The sequence below is a fragment of the Puma concolor genome, chromosome A1 (genome assembly GCF_028749965.1).
Source record: "Puma concolor isolate L17-30 chromosome A1, mPumCon1.1.hap2, whole genome shotgun sequence".
In the NCBI taxonomy this organism is placed as follows: domain Eukaryota; kingdom Metazoa; phylum Chordata; class Mammalia; order Carnivora; family Felidae; genus Puma; species Puma concolor.
In genome coordinates this window covers 87,129,586-87,147,261 of record NC_141667.1, presented here as the reverse complement: position 1 = coordinate 87,147,261, position 17,676 = coordinate 87,129,586, and the positions used below count along the sequence as shown (strand labels likewise).

Sequence of the window (17,676 nt, the reverse complement as noted above, 5' to 3'; positions counted from 1 at the left end):
ATTCTTATACACTAATAACGAAGCAACAGAAAGACAAATAAAGAAACTGATCCCATTCACAATTGCACCAAGAAGCATGAAATACCTAGGAATAAACCTAACCAAAGATGTAAAAGATCTGTATGCTGAAAACTATAGAAAGCCTATGAAGGAAATTGAAGAAGATATAAAGAAATGGAAAAACATTCTGTGGTCATGGGTTGGAAGAATAAATATTGTTAAAATGTCAATACTACCCAAAGCTATCTACACATTCAATGCAATCCCAATCAAAATTGCACCAGCATTCTTCTCGAAACTAGAACAAAAAATCCTAAAATTTGTATGGAACCACAAAAGACCCCGGATAGCCAAAGTAATTCTGAAGAAGAAGACCAAAGCAGGAGGCATCACAATCCCAGACTTTAGCCTCTACTACAAAGCTGCCATCATCAAGACAGCATGGTATTGGCACAAAAATTGACACATAGACCAATGGAATGGAATAGAAACCCCAGAATTAGACCCACAAAAGTGTGGCAAGTGATCTTTGACAAAGCAGGAAAGAATGGAAAAAAGACAGTCTCTTTAACAAAGGGTGCTGGGAGAACTGGACACCAACATGCAGAAGGATGAAACTAGACCACTTTCTTACACCATTCACAAAAATAAACTCACAATGGATAAAGGACCTGAATGTGAGACAGGAAACCATCAAAACTCTAGAGGAGAAAGCAGGAAAAGACCTCTCTGACCTCAGCCTCAGCATTTTCTTACTTGACACATCTCCAAAGGCAAGGGAATTAAAAGCAAAAATGAACTATCAGGACCTCATGAAGATAAAAAGCTTCTGCACTGCAAAGGAAACAACCAACAAAACTAAAAGGCAACCAACAGAATGGGAAAAGATATTTGCAAATGACATATCGGACAAAGGGCTAGTATCCAAAATCTATAAAGAGCTCACCAAACCCCACACCCGAAAAACAAATAATCCAGTGAAGAAATGGGCAGAAAACATGAATAGACACTTCTCTAAAGAAGACATCCGGATGGCCAACAGGCACATGAAAAGATGCTCAACGTCGCTCCTCATCAGGGAAATACAAATCAAAACCGCACTCAGATACCACCTCACACCAGAGTGGCTAAAATGAACAAATCAGGAGACTATAGATGCTGGAGAGGATGTGGAGAAACAGGAACCCTCTTGCACTGTTGGTGGGAATACAAACTGGTACAGCCACTGTGGAAAACAGTGTGGAGGTTCCTCAAAAAATTAAAAATAGATCTACCCTAGGACCCAGCAATAGCACTACTAGGAATTTACCCAAGGGATACAGGAGTACTGATGCATAGGGGCACTTGTACCCCAATGTTTATAGCAGCACTTTCAACAATAGCCAAATACGGAAAGAGCCTAAATGTCCATCAACTAATGAATAGATAAATTGTGGTTTATGTAGACAATGGAATACTACGTGGCAATGAGAAAGAATGAAGTATGGCCTTTTGTATCAACGTGGATGGAACTGGTGAGTTCCATCATGTCATAAAATCCATTATGGGATTTTATAATAATCTATTTTTGTTATATTTTATTTTTCTTGCTCCAAGATCCTTCAGGAAAGGAATTATACCTCATACACTTCCTATGTTTCCAGCTATAACTGTCAAATTGTAGACATATATAAATACTCAATAAATATTAATTAATGGTAAAGTCATAGGCCCTAGCAACCGTGATATGAACGTATCAAGGGTTAGATATCTAAAACACATCTTTGATGTGCTAACCCATTACTTTGAAGACCAACATCCTTAAATATTTGTTCAATAAAACATTCAGGATATCAGAATTGAAATGGGCCCAGCAACAGAGCTGAGCATTGGAGTTAGACATAACTATGTTATGTACAACTGGCGATAATGACCTTAAAATGCTTGACATATCACCTCATCTACTCACATTTCACTTGTTTTCTCAGTAGTTAAAAATTACCCCTGTTGTTATCAGGATGTTTTACTAATACCACAAGGAATTGTATAGTATATTTTATTTTTTATTTTTTTTTTTAATTTTTTTTTCAACGTTTTTATTTATGGGACAGACAGAGACAGAGCATGAACGGGGGAGGGGCAGAGAGAGAGGGAAACACAGAATCAGAAACAGGCTCCAGGCTCCGAGCCATCAGCCCAGAGCCTGACGCGGGGCTCGAACTTACGGACCGTGAGATCGTGACCTGGCTGAAGTCGGACGCTTAACCGACTGCGCCACCCAGGCGCCCCAGTATAGTATATTTTAAACAGCATTGACTAAGTCCACTTAACAGTGTCTTAATGATTTGACGTCAACATTTAGGAACATTATTAGTTATTGCAGTGTGCTATAAATGTTAATGTGACTGTAGGTAATACATGATGTTGGTATCATTGAACACTCACTTCTGCAAGGGAGTACTCTAGAAGTTTTCTCTTGGAGTGTTTGCAACTTTCACATAAAGTCAGTGGAATCTGTGGACCTGATCCTCAAAGCAATGTAATGTGGCTACCGATCAGTAAAATGTGATTGATTAAAGGCTAGATTATCCTGGGGTGTCTGGGTGGCTCAGTGGGTTGAATGTCTGACTTTGGCTCAGGTTCATGATCTCACAGGGGTTTGAGCCCCTGTGGCTCGAGCTCGCAGGTTCAAGCCCCATGTCAGGCTTTGCACTGACAGCTCAGAGTCTGCTTCAGATTCCCTGTCTCCCTATCTCTCTGCCCCTCCCCTACTCATGCTCTCTCTCTGCCAAAAATAAATAAACATTAAAAAATTTTTTCTTAAGTTGGATTATCCTTCTACCCAGTGATTTTTGCTTTTTGGAGAAGTCTCCCCCATTGCTGTCAGAATTTGTTGATCCTTAAAATATCGATATCACGTTTCAGGGGCACCTGTGTGGCTCCATCAGTTAACCATCTGACTTCGGCTCAGGTCTTGATCTCATGGTTCATGGGTTGGAGCCTGGTGTTGGGCTCTGTGCTAACAGCTCAGAGCCTGGAGCCTGCTTTGTATTCTGTGTCTCCCTCTCTCTCTCTCTGCCCCTCCCTGTTCATGCTCTGTGTGTGCGTCTCTCAGAAATAAACATTAAAAAGTTTTTAAAAATCTATATCATCACATTTCTACCTTTCTCATATTTTTCATAGACTCCAATGAAACATATACGAGGGTATTGTAAGAGTATGTGGGGAAAGAACACCTCAAATTCTACAAAGTCTTCATCAGGAAAAGGAAGTAATATTTGTGATAACATGACACACACCCCCAGTATCCTCTAAGCTATTCCTAAATGCTTTGAGCTTATTGAAATCTCAGATTTAAAGCACAAAAAAACTACATTTGCAATATTAACCTAAGATGGAAAGTACTGCCTCCTGCCTGTGTGATGCGGGATTAGCTGTACCTGAAGCTGCTTTCCTGCTAAAGGTTATACTACAAGGATCTCTGTCCACAGGTGCAATCATGAAGTAAAATGAGGGTTGGGGGATACAAAAAGACAGATATTTTTTGGACATTAATCTTGTATTCCCATGGTCACCTCTGTAAGTCTTACTTTTATAAACTTAGGAAAACGTATCATTTTACCATCTTCTGATACAAGAAGGTGATACGATTAGTCAGAACTGATTTAGCCATCCATGCAGAGACTGGGTGAGTAATAGGTAAGGGCAGGATACCTTGAATGCTGTAGGACAATGACATTTTCTAGTACCAAACAATTTTGTTTTATGAGAACATAGAGCATTAGTACATGTAAAAAATAACAAGTCAGCCTGACCTTATTCTCATTAAATTCTGAAGGGGCTTGATTCACTGGAACCTACCTGGAGCAAAGTTCCCAAGCACTGTCCAATAGGGTGATTGCAGCATTATCGTTGTTCAGAGAACAGACTGGACTTGAGTTTCTTGGAAAAAGAAAAAAGGTCATTTTGGAAATCATGATTTTCAGAATTTTTTTTCAACTTTCTCTAGTCTTTGTTAATACTTTGATTCCAATGTTCATCTTTGGAATTTATGTGTAAAAAATATATTTTACCTTTTTAATGAGCTAGGGATGTGGGCAACTGTCTCATTCAGCAAGAGCTAATTATATACGATACAAAGCTATCTTTTGGTTTATATATCTGACCTTCAAGATTTTAGGCAGCTTATTATTTGATGAATTTAAATATCTGCTCTGTTTGAAGTACATGAAACAATATTGCTGTAGTATGTGCATGTTTTTCTTTGCTCAATCTTTTTTTAAGTAGATAACAGTTTACACACTGAAAGGTGAGACTGATTCTTATCGTTTGGTCCTTGGACTTCTTAGAAGGCAGTTGTCAAGGAATTGAGTTAGATAGCAACACTCACCATGGTGTAGGCTGAGCTCTAAAACTAGTAGACATGACAGTGATCTCCTACTCCATCTTCAGGAGCAGTGTTGTTTCAAACAACAGTGTGTGTTCACTCCCTCTTTCTCTAGCACTCACTCACCAGCTGTGTTTTAACTGTGGCCATTATAGTTGCATGTAAAACCTACTAAAGCTACTTGGAGTAAAGGGAGTGGAGTTATAGACAGTCTCGGGCATTCTCATGGACATTCAGAAGTAGACAATGAGATATAGTTGGACCTCAGAGAACCTGGAATTAGAGTGCTAAAAACCAAAACCACACTTTTCATTTTTTAGGGACCACAGAGTCTCCCACATCTTCTTGTGAGTATCTCAATGCTCATCCACTCCTTCCTTCTCTCCTCCCTTTGTCCATTTTTTCTGTATATTCATTGTATATTTACTCCAGTGTGGATGTTTGCCCTGAATGTACATTGACTCTAATGTCCACCACTATCTGGCACCTATCCATGTCAAATTCTTTTTGTTTTTTCAAGTATTTATTTTGAGAGAGAGAGAACACTTGCACACATGTGCATTGGGGGAGGGGCAGAGATAGGGAGAAAGAGAATTTCAAGCAGGCTCTGTGCTGCCAGCGCAGAGCCTGATTTGGGGCTTGAACCCATGAACCATAAGATCATGACCTGAGCTGAAATCAGGAATCCGTTGCTTAACCGACTGAGCCATCTAGGTGCCCCCCCTGCCATGTCAGATTCTTAAGAGCAGAAAGTTGATTGGCTCAGCTCAACTTTTAGAGCAGAGGCACCAAGTTATAAGTCAAGGGCAAGCCAGAGAAATGACTATCTTTGGATCAGGTGTCCATCCCAAAGCTAGTCATCTGTGGCTGGGGTGTAGGGATAGAGGTACATGGCACATGGGCTCACCTTTTCAGGAAGGCTTGAGCAATGTGGGCAGTTGCAGAGCCTGTCTATTGCACTTACACTCACAAACTTTATTCCTTCCTGGGTTTTTCATATGCAGCAGGACTAAATATCTAACCTCCCATCTACACCCACCTCAGCTCTGACACTGCCATCTCATTTCACACTACCAGTCTGCAGATGTGTTGTGTCCGTTCTCATGTTATTTGCTAGCTCTCTGCTCTTCTACAGTCAGAAAGCTCAGGTTGCTAATCCCAGGCTTCTACATGTGACAGATATCTGTTTCTCTTTTTTTGCTTCCTGCCACTTTTCTTTCTGTTTGGCTCTTCAGGCTACTGTGACCACCCTGTACTACGAAATCTCTGAGAATGATTCTCCTTGGGATTACATAGGCCCTTGGCTTGGCTGCCAAAGAGATGTAAAGATTAGTTAAATTGTTAATTACATTCAGCTACTTTATGTTCCACTAGTGTGCTACAGGAGTGCTTCTCTAACTTTCAATGTGCACATGAAACACCTGGGGATCTTGTTAAAATGCAGTTGCCTTGGGAGCTGTCATCGGGTTTGAGACTCTGCATTTTTAACAAGCTCCTGGGTCATGCTGCTGCCCATGCTGTTAAAAGAATGATACTTGCAGTAGAAGGCTAGATTGTGAAGTGCTGTGCCCTTACTATAAATGCAGCCTTCTGTATAGGAGACACCATGCCCAGGTGTCTTTGTATGCTCTTCCATGTTCAGCAGTGTGCCTCCTATGAGACGTAATTCAAATGTTGCTTGGGTCATTGAACTAGGCACACATGAAATGCAGGGTTTTCTATGCCTACTTTTTTTTTTTTTTAAGTGAGTGTTTTTTAAAAAAAAAGTGCTACTGCTAGGAATTTACCCAAGGGATACAGGAGTACTGATGCATAGGGGCACTTGTACCCCAATGTTTATAGCAGCACTCTCAACAATAGCCAAATGATGGAAAGAGCCTAAATGTCCATCAACTGATGAATGGATAAAGAAATTGTGGTTTATATACACAATGGAGTACTACAGGGCAATGAGAAAGAACGAAATATGGCCCTTTGTAGCAACGTGAATGGAACTGGAGAGTGTGATGCTAAGTGAAATAAGCCATACAGAGAAAGACAGATACCATATGTGTTCACTCTTATGTGGATCCTGAGAAACTTAACAGAAACCCATGGGGGAGGGGAAGGAAAAAAAAAAAAAAAGAGGTTAGAGTGGGAGAGAGCCAAAGCATAAGAGACTCTTAAAAACTGAGAACAAACTGAGGGTTGATGGGGGGTGGGAGGGCGGGGAGGGTGGGTGATGGGTATTGAGGAGGGCACCTTTTGCGATGAGCACTGGGTGTTGTATGGAAACCAATTTGACAATAAATTTCATATATTGAAAAATAAATAAATATTTATTTACTGAATTTAAAATAAATGTTAATCTAACAGAGGGCAAAAAAAAGTGCTAAAAATCAGTTACATCAGTAAACATTTCTTTAGGATCTGATTATGCAATAAACATTTCTTAAGGAGAAATATAAGGAGAATATTACAGTTCCTGTCCTCAAGGAGAACACTGGTGTGTTTACCACTAACTCTAATATATTTTTACTGGAATTGTGGAAATGATTTTAGAATTGTAGGGGTAGCAGTTAAGGTAAATGAGCCTGTTTATGCTGCTAGCAATTTGACCTTCTGTAATTTATTTATTTTTTTTTAAATTTTTTTTTTCAACGTTTATTTATTTTGGGGACAGAGAGAGACAGAGCATGAACGGGGGAGGGGCAGAGAGAGAGGGAGACACAGAATCGGAAACAGGCTCCAGGCTCTGAGCCATCAGCCCAGAGCCCGACGCGGGGCTCGAACCCACGGACCGCGAGATCGTGACCTGGCTGAAGTCGGACGCTTAACCGACTGCGCCACCCAGGCGCCCCAGACCTTCTGTAACTTAGAAGTCATTTTTCTTTTTTTTTTTTTTAAATTTTTTTTTTCAACGTTTATTTATTTTTGGGACAGAGAGAGACAGAGCATGAACGGGGGAGGGGCAGAGAGAGAGGGAGACACAGAATCGGAAACAGGCTCCAGGCTCTGAGCCATCAGCCCAGAGCCTGACGCGGGGCTCGAACTCACGGACCGCGAGATCGTGACCTGGCTGAAGTCGGACGCTTAACCGACTGCGCCACCCAGGCGCCCCAAGAAGTCATTTTTCTATACATACAGTGAGGTTAGTGGAGTTATTGGGATGTTTATGTGTGATAATGCATATAATAAATGTCGTCACTTAATAAATGATCACTCCTGTTTTATGAGTAATGATGGTGGAATTAAGAATAATAGCAGTAATATTTAAGATAGTTTTTATTATCCAGCTAATTCACTCTAGGAAAATACTTTGTCCCTCCCTTTCCTCTCCAAGTCCATATATTACCCTAATGTGCGATTTCACTTTGTAGGACTTATCTGCAGTTTAATCTTAATATTGTTCTTGTTTAAACTTCAAGGAACATGCATTTTAAGAATTCAGTAGATTTCCCTTGGTACAAAACTGTTCTAGGCACTACCATAGAAAGATAGAAAGAAAAAGAAACATGTTTTTCTACACTGCAGCTGGTTAAACCCAAACTGTTATTTTTCCCTTCACTCTGATGTCAAAAAATTAATATGATTAAAGTGTTTCTCTATACCTCTCTTGCCATGTTGGATGGGACAGAAAATACATACATATACACAAATTTACATGCATATATACGTAAATTCACAAGTGAATAAAAAATGTGTTAAATAATAATATCATCTTTGGAAAGAAAGTAAATGGGATATGCAGTGAAAGGAATATTGAAATCACAAGTATTGGCTTAGATCTTATTTATAAATGATAAGCATCCACATAATGAATAACATCTGTATTCTTCAACTAAGGCCAATAAACAGATATATTGTACTTCCCACACAAAATAGAAACCAGCTTGCAATAAATGAACAGTTTTTTCATTCATCATACACTCAATCAATTTCTAGAATAAAACTGACAGACCATCTTCTTTATCCCCACATAAAGTAGAGTATCACCATGAGCTTCCATGAAGAAAAAGTTGGTCAGGGCAACAAATGTAGCTGTTGATATAGTTGCAACTGTTAAAGAAGTCTTCAGGAGACTTACCTTGTGAGAGGTTGGCACATGAGCCTCTGAATCATAAGTGTTACCAGCATCTTACTGAGAAGAAGTACTTACAAAGAAGACCTTAGAAACAAACATTTAGAGTTGACCCTTGAACAACACAGTTTGAAATGCACGGGTCCCCTCATATGCCACTTTTTAAAATAAACACAGTATATACTGTAAAAGTATTTTCGGGGCGCCTGGGTGGCACAGTCGGTTAAGCGTCCGACTTCAGCCAGGTCACGATCTCACGGTCCGTGAGTTCGAGCCCCGCATCAGGCTCTGGGCTGATGGCTCAGAGCCTGGAGCCTGTTTCCGATTCTGTGTCTCCCTCTCTCTCTGCCCCTCCCCCATTCATGCTCTGTCTCTCTCTGTCCCAAAAAAATAAATAAACGTTGAAAAAAAAAAATTTTTTTTTAAAAAAAAGTATTTTCTCTTCCTTTTGATTTTCTCTTCCTTATGGTTTTCTTTTCTCTAAGAGCTTACTTTATTCAAACAGTACAATATAGAATACATACAACATACGAAATGTGTGTCAGTTGCTGTTTATGCTATCAGTAAGGCTTCCAGTCAGCAGTAGGCTATCAGTAGGTACGTTTTGGGGGAGTCAATAGTTATATATGGATTTTTGACTGGAACAGAGGGTCAGTGCCTCTAATGCCTGCATTGTTCAAGTATCAGCGATATTATTCTTCCATTACCTAGTTCTTTTTTCATTACCTATGTGACCCAGATGTAACCCAGATAGCAGCTCCCTGGATTTCTTGATGTCCTCCAGTATACCAAAGTCAACTTGTTCTTTAAAATACAATTTAAATGAACTCAAATCACAGCCTCATATACAAGAAGTTCCCAGCATCCCTCCCAGTATTTTTAGCAGTTTTACTTGGAGCTTACATCTCTCCTGGACTCCTTTGCTTCTGAGTTCCTTCTCATGTTGATTTCATACAGGAAAAAAGAAACTGAAATACCCCAGGCCATATATATGTGTGTATGTGTGTGTGTGTGTGTGTGTGTGTGTGTGTGTGTGTGTATGCAAAATATATATACATATATAAACATATATAAATATAAACATATATATACAAATATAAACATATATATGTATATATACATATATATATATATATATATATATATATTTTTTTTTTTTTTTTTTTTACATCAAGTTGGGTAATGCAAGTGAAAACACTTCAAGAGGTACAAAGTGCTATCTAGGGGAGGTAATAATCTTCCTAAATGAGATAGTGACATAAAGCATCGTGAATGTTCTAAGAGCAGACCAGAAGGGAAAAACTGAAGATAATGAAATAGCATCTGCTTGTTTCATCTGGCTGAAAATACAATAAGGGGTGAAGTGCTGACTAGATTTTGAAGTCAATTAGATTGTCTGTGGGTTATAATAAGAAAGGAAATTTACCCATGGAAGTTTAAAAGGGAATGAACAGCCAAAGTGAGTCATGTGATTGCAAGAATCCAGAAGAGTATTCCACACCAAAAGAGAGAAGGGTTGCCAGAATACTTTGAAGCAGGGTGAGGCGGTAATTACAAGGAACACATTTTCCTTACCGTTTTAAAGACAGCAGATCCACATGGCCTTTGTCTCATTTTCTGGTGACTGCCAGGTCTGCTCTTGAAGCAGTAGCTGCCAGGGCACTAATCAGCTGCTTCCACAGCTCTTGTGTGTGCCTGGCTCTCAGTCTCATTACTTACGTTACATTCAGTTTTCCCAAGAATTTGTTCCCAGCCTCCTTTCAGAAACTATTTCTAACATGGTATTCACTGTTTCCTAACTCTGCACATCACTCTCATGTAGTGTAATCCTCAAACTACCTGGATATACTGTATCTCTTAATCGATTGGACTGAAAGAAATTTTGGTAGGTGAGGTTCATTGTTGTTGCTATTGTTTTAAGGGCAGAATATACTTCGTTTATCTTAGGCACTTTTTTTTAAAAAAAATTTTTTTTCAATGTTTATTTTTGAGAGAGAGAGAGAGAGAGAGAGAGAGAAGCAGGGGAGGGGCAGAGAGAGAAAGGAAGACACAGAATCTGAAATAGGCTCCAGGCTCTGAGTTGTCTGCACAGAGCCCAATGCAGTGCTCGAACCCACAAATTGCGAGATCATGACCTGAGCCCAATGCAGGGCTCGAACCCACAAATTGCGAGATCATGACCTGAGCTGAAGTCAGATGCTTAACTGACTGAGCCACCCAGGTGCCCCCATCTTAGGCACTTTGCATTATATGTCAGAAGCTTTATTCTATAGCGCTAGAAATCCCTTTTTGAAAATGTGGAATGACATAGCTCGTTCCACCTACTTCCATGGACAGGGTCACGGAAGTGTGGAGTCCCTGACTGCTGTCTGCACTAGTGGCTTACCTTTTTAGCCCTATCTCATTTGCAAGTGTCTCATTTGATAGCGTTATAGAAGAGTTGTCTGGCTCCCTAGACCCAAAGAAAGGTGATATGTGCATAAGGCAGATTGTTGGGGAAAGACCGACATGGAGTCACAGCTACACAGAAGTGGGCACAGGCAGGGCTGTGCAGTCTAGCAGTGCTGAAGTAGCCAAGAAGGCAGGAAGTGCTGCGACAGGACTAGGCATGCTGTGGAGCCAAAGCCCTCCTCATCAATGATCTGGCCCCATTTTGACCATGTGGAAGACAAACTTAGGGTGCTCTCAGCAGCCCAGCACTCATGAGAGGCCATGATTTGTGTGCCTCTGAAGAATATGGAGCAATGGGTCACTTCAGCATTGGTTAATTTTCCTGCCCCCTTTTCTGAAAGAACAGGCCAGCTTGGCCAAGGCATCATACAAGCAGGGAGAATTGCAAAGGAGATTTTTAAGAGCTGTGGTGCATAGAGAATTCCCTTCTCTTCCCAAGAGCCACTGCAGACTTGCCTAGTTTCTTATAACTTCGTAGGGGTCCACTCTGCCTCTTTTAAGCAGGATAGTGTGCCATTCTTTGGGGTTCTGGTTTCAAAGGTTGTCTTCTAAAGGAAAGGCGAGTTTTTCAGAAGGCACTTCAAGTAGAGATGTGACAACCAAATGTGGTCAGCCGCTGGGAAATGCAGATGTTGAAGAGTCAAACCTATGCTATAGCACTTGGTGCAAAATGTTTATTACTGCTCGAGCAGCTCACAATAGCTTCAGTAACCCCATTTTACAGACTGAAGTTGAATTATGATGACATTTTTCAAGGTAGAGCGAAAGCAGTGAAGTCTGTATGAGTTCCTTTGTCAGTATCTGTATTTGTCTAAACAACTTTAGGCTGGTCTCTGGCAGTGAATCCATAATTCAGATGAAAACAATCGTTTAAAGCCAATGTATGTAAAATGAGTAGCCAACATGACTACTATTTTTAGTGCAGAAATATATTCAAGATCAAAGCCATTGGTGTTTGCCTGTTTTATTTAATCATACGCCTTCTACCTGGAAGACACAGGTCTTGTGGCATAAAGATGAGTGTGCAGGGAATGATTCAGGCTTTGTGCGTCCAAATTAAATTCTAAAAGCCAGGATATTCATCATCCTGACATCTCTTTGCAGATGCAGAATGTGTATTGAAATATCTCTTGAAATGTGTCTTGTTTACTTAAGGAATACATTTACCAGATCATGTTAATTAGAAATAATACCTGAGTAAGGTCTTCAATAATGTATCTCTTTTTAAATATAAAATGGAGGCACTATTTTTCCCAGTTGCAAGAATGGCTGTTTCTCCTGATTTTCCTATACTTTAGATTTTGAGGTGTCCTTCTGACTAGTTTATGTTTTTTTCAGAGTTTTGAGTTTTCTTGAGAATCCATTATTTTTGGCTGTATGTAATCTAGGTTTGTAGATATTATGTATTAAAAATGGAGAAGTCAGAAAAAGATATTTGAAATGAGATACTCCATACTATTAAGATTTCTTATAATTGAAAGTATTATAGTATTATTTTTTTTATTTTTTAAAGGTTTATTTATTTTTGAGAGAGAGAGCACAAGCAGGGGAGGGGCAGAGAGAAAGGGGGACAGAAGATCTGAAATGGGCTTTCACTAACAGCACTGAGCCCAATGCAGGGCTCAAACCCACAAATTGGGAGATAACGACCTGAGCCGAAGTGGGACACTCAACCAACTAAGCCACCCAGAAGCCCCAGTATTATATTGTAAGAGGTATGTTCTTTATAATACCTCAAAAGCACAGTTTTAGATATTGAGAACATATTTTTAGCCGTCCTCCATTTTGACATTTTTTTGTGAAAGATTTGATGTAAAGAGCAAGAGGATTTTATGACCAATGAGTAAAAATTTCCAGTTAAAGCGGTGCCTGAGTGGCTCAATTGGTTGAGTATCTGACTTCTGCTGTCAGTGTGGAGCCTGCTTTGGATCCTCTATCCCCCTCTCTCTCTGCCCCTCCCCCACTTGCTCTGTCTCTCTCAAAATAATTACACTTAAAAAAAATTTTCCAGGTACATCTCAGAAACCATTTCCCATGGAATTTCAATGTTACAAAATAAGTAGTGAAAGCTTACCTTGGACCTCATTGATCTAAGTAAACTCCAGAATCATAAATACAATTGTGTAGTAGAACTTCTAAGTGGAAAGTTGTCATCATTTTCAAGAGAATTAATGGCTCTTGGAGGTATGTATAACTTAGAAATGACAAAACTGTCATTCACTCAAAAAACAAGATCGTAGAAATGACAGAATGAACCCTAGGAATCCTCAAACTTGCGTTTATTTGTTTTTAATTTTTTTTAACGTTTATTTATTTTTGAGACAGAGCATGAATGGGGGAGGGGCAGAGAGAGAGGGAAACACAGAATCGAAAGCAGGCTCCAGGCTCTGAGCCATCAGCCCAGAGCCCGACACAGGGCTCGAACTCACGGACTGAGAGATCGTGACCTGAGTTGAAGTCGGACGCTTAACCGACTGAGCCACCCAGGCGCCCCAAACTTGCGTTTAAATAATGCCTCCTTGGGGTGCCTGGGTGGCTCAGTTGATTGGGCCACCGACTTCATTCAGCTCAGGTCATGATCTTGCAGCCTGTGAGTCCAAGCCCCACGTTGGGCTCTGTGCTGACAGCTCAGAGCCTGGAGACTGTTTTGGATACTGTGTCTCCCTCTTTCTCTGCCCTTCCCCCACTTGCACTATGTCTCTCAAAAATAAATAAAAACATTTAAATTTTTTTAAAAACAAAACCAAAAAAACAATGCCTTCTTTTTATGAGGTCCTCAATAAGACCTTGGTCTCCATAGGCCAATAAGACAGAGCTAGAAAAGTGAATGTGAGTTTCTCAAATTTATTTTGCCATAACCTTTGTTGAAGTTTTCTGAGCACCTCAGGATATGCGTATTCCACAGAACCTACTTTGTGAAGCAGTGGGCTGGATTTAATCGGGTAGCCTGTACTCAAACCAAGCTTCAATTTGGCAAATCAAAAATTTGCTTTTGCCAACATTTAGATACAAAGAGCTAGTATAAAGTGATGATGTAACCCATTCTGAATTTAGAAACGTGTTTATTGAAGTTGTCTGAGTTGTCTTGTCTCTTCTGTCCTCCAGGTGTTTCATCCCAAACATCTATGCGGCTCTCTTCACTGGGGCTCTTGTTCCTTTAACGTGCCTTGTGGTAGTGTTTGTGGTGTTCATCCATGCCTACCAGGTGAAGCCACAGTGGAAAGCATATGACGACATCTTCAGAGGAAGGACAAATGCTGCAGGTTTGAAAGGAACCCTTTTCCCTTTTTGTACTTTTTAGATGGGAACTTTTTAATGGTGGGAAAATGTCACTGAATAATGTTTACCAAAAAAAAAAAAAAATGGAGAAAAGTTAGACTCAGCTTCTAGCACTGAAGCCATAGGTTAAGCTATGGCTCTCCAGTTTCACCTGCTTCTTGGCACTTCCTGACATGTCTCTTTCTTCAGGGTGCCATAGGTTTTATCGCTGGTTCCAGTTTTGTCCTTAAGATACTCGTGTTCAAGGGACTCCTGAGTGACTGTCGGCTAAGTGTCCGACTTCAGCTCAGGTCATGATCTCACGGTTCGTGGGTTTGAGCCCTACATCAAGCTCTGTGCTGACAGCTTAGATTCTGTGTCTTCCTCTCTCTGCCCCACCCACTTGTGCACTCTCTCCCTCTCAGTCTCAAAAATACATATATAAATGTAAAAAAAAAAAGTTAAAAAAAAGATACTTATGTTCCAGGAGCGTTTGGGTGGCTCAGTCAGTTAAGGTACCAACTCTTGGTTTCAGCTCTGGTCATGATCTCACAGCTTGTGAGATCAACGCCCGCGTTGGGCTCTGTGCTGGCAGCATGGAACCTGCTAGGGATTTTCTCTCTCCCACTCTTTCTGTTCCTCCCCTGCTTGTGCTCTCTTTCTCTCTCCCTCTCTCAAAATAAATAAACATTTTTAAAATTTTTTTAAAAAGATACGCATGTTCAAGTCAGTGCCTCACAGCCTTGGGAACTGCTTCCCCGGGCTTTCTTCAAGCCAAGTAAGAACAGCCTGTGTTCAACCTGTGAAATCTATTCATTTCTTTCAGCTTCTGAGCCTTCATCACAGACAGCCCTCCCTAATGCTCATGAGTGCTGTATTTTGCTTGTGGGGTTTTGATTGTGCTGACAGATGTTTAAAAACATATGTGATGGGATAGCTTCATAACTGGCTACACATGTCTGGTTACTTAAGAGCGCAAGTCTTTCCAGCGCAAGTTGGCTTTCGCTGCAGCTCATTTTTTCCCTTTGAATCATACTTAACACAGGTTTTTATGACCTGATTCTTTTTTGTTGTTGTTGTTGTTAGATTAGAGTCTCTTAGGAATTTTCTTAACTAGGAACAGTAACCATACACCTTCATAGAGAAAATTCTCTCTAAATTGGTGTCAGTGATGGGGATATTAGAGAGAATCTTGTGATCTGGGGATGGGGGAGCCCTCTTAGGCCAATGAAAAAGTCTCCTCTTTTCTGAATTTTTACAGATCTAAAGCCAAATGAGTAAGAGGAATTCTTCACATTTTAAGTGCTTTCCAAAGTTTAAGCAAGTTACCATATACAAAGTCCCTTGAATAGTATCTAATACATTATTATCAGCTCAACAGAAATTGTCACAGGATGAGAAAAGGAGACCCTCTAATGTATGAAGAGACTTCTAGTTCCTGAAATGGATGAGGGAACACATGAAAATATTTCCTCATGATATAAAGAGAAGGAACTTCTTGATGTTAGTTTGTGAGGTAGTTTGTAGGGTAGCTGTTTCTAGCCAGCTCTTGTCTCCCCTTTCCCATTTAGCATGCAGTCATGGTGTGGGCTGAAATTTTATATAACGTTATGATTAATCTTAACTTTTTAATAGAAGAAGTAATATTCAATGTAGAAATCCTGCTTTTTCATGGGGCATAGGATTTATCCAGAAACTGTGCTTTTTTTCAACTTGGGATTCATTTTAGTAAAATTAATATTCTCTTCAGAACAGAAAGTTTGTTTTCTTTTCCCAAATGATAAGATTTGTTTTGTTTTCTATATGATATAAAAGTGCTAGTGTTTGCATGTTTTCAACAGTGATAATATAAGGGCCTAACCTAATGAGTTAATTCTTTTTCATGGCTAACTACCTTTTGGACATGATCCATCATGGATACAGTAGATAATAATACTCCAATTATCTGAAAAACATAGCCCTCAAGCATTAAACATAATGCTAAAAGCTTCAGCATACTTGTTTCTCAACTAGGGAAACCTCTCGTGCAATGAAATATTAATAGAAGCATTGTTCTGTTGTAGCTTTTCAAATAAAAATACTATTATAATTCTAATTCCCCTATTCCCATGTCAATTCAGTCTAATAGTCATTATTTCACACTTGGACTCTTACAGTATTTTCCTGACTGGCCACTAGTTGTAGTCTTTTTCTTCCCTATCTCGTCTTCTCAGATGTGTATATTTCAGAACTGTAAAGTAGGTTCCCTGACTCCAGCATTACAGTCACTTGTTGTTCTCTCTCGTTGCCTGAGAGAAGTCCAGTCTCTTTAGCCTACAATACAGGAGTTCCTATAGTCCACGCACCAGGCCATCTTTTCATCCCCAAGTTACTTAATATTTATCCTGCCTTCTGACCATCCCATGTATTTTCTCTTTCCTAAAATTACCTGATACTGTCATCTTTGGTCATGTAAGGAGACCTCTGCTCTGCACTCTTCATCAATAGCTGACAAAACCCATGTGTTTAGTAAGTAATATGAGAAAATGTGGATGAGAGAGAGGTGGAAGACATTTATTATCCTCCCATAATCTTCATTAGCTCCCTAAAACTGTCCAAAATAAACCCATCATTTCAGTAAAAATAGTATGCTAGATAAGCACAAGTGAATTCCCCTAGACCCTCCCTTCCAAGAAGGTACTACTAAGTTTGAGGTGCCTGGGTGGCGTAATCGATTAAGCATCTGACTTCCGCTCAGGTCATGATCTCAACAGTTCGTGATTTCATAGTTCACAGTTCGTGACATTGCAGAGCCTTCTTGGGATCCTCTCTCCCCCTCTCTCTCTGCCCCTCCCCCACACACTCTGTCATTCTCTCTGTCTCTCTCTCTCTCAAAAATGAATAAACTTAAAAAATTTTTTTTCTAAAAGTTCCCAACATGCTACCTCTTCTCCGAAGCCTTTGCAGTTGCCTCTTCACAGAACCACATCAAATAAGAATTGCTCCTTTCCCCATCTCTGCCTTTAAACCTCGTTGTCCCTATAGCCATTATAGCACTTATCGTAGAATGAAATGGTGACTTCTTTTGGTGTGTGTGGTTGATTTCCTTAATAAATGATGAATTCCTGGAGGACAAGGACCATTTATTATTCATCTCTATCTGTATCAGCACAGTCTTGTAAATTGCTCAGTAGATAGCAGGAGCATAGTTAATATTTGTTGACTAAATGAATAAATTAATAATCATAAATGTACCATAAAATCTTTTAGGTATGGATCTTTAAGCGAAATATAGCATTAAAAAGAAGAGGAATCTGTTGTATCATCAAAAGTAAAAATTAAAGGATTTACCTCATTGATCTCATTGTAGGTATCCCTTTGAAAGTTATTATCATTGGGACTGTAATTTTTTTCTTGACTTCTGTGATTCCCTAAAATATGCATTCAGCTTTGACTGCTGGCATGATCTTTTATATTTTACTTGCAATGTACTGTAACCACCTCCATTTGAATACGTTCCACTTAATTCAAATTCAAAATTTCTAGAAGAAAAAGAAAATGT

The 17,676-nt window shown here is 39.7% G+C and overlaps 1 protein-coding gene across 4 annotated transcripts in view; it reads left to right on the top strand.

The window, feature by feature from the left end:
- The window catches only part of ADGRV1 (adhesion G protein-coupled receptor V1), a 567,138-nt gene that overhangs the window by 454,840 nt on the left and 94,622 nt on the right, over nucleotides 1-17,676 (top strand). For all 4 annotated transcript variants that reach the window (XM_086696839.1, XM_086696829.1, XM_086696845.1 and 1 more), the window contains one exon: nucleotides 13,983-14,140. In XM_086696839.1, coding sequence (XP_086552965.1) covers nucleotides 13,983-14,140 — 158 coding nt within the window. The remainder of the gene's footprint in view (nucleotides 1-13,982; nucleotides 14,141-17,676) is intronic.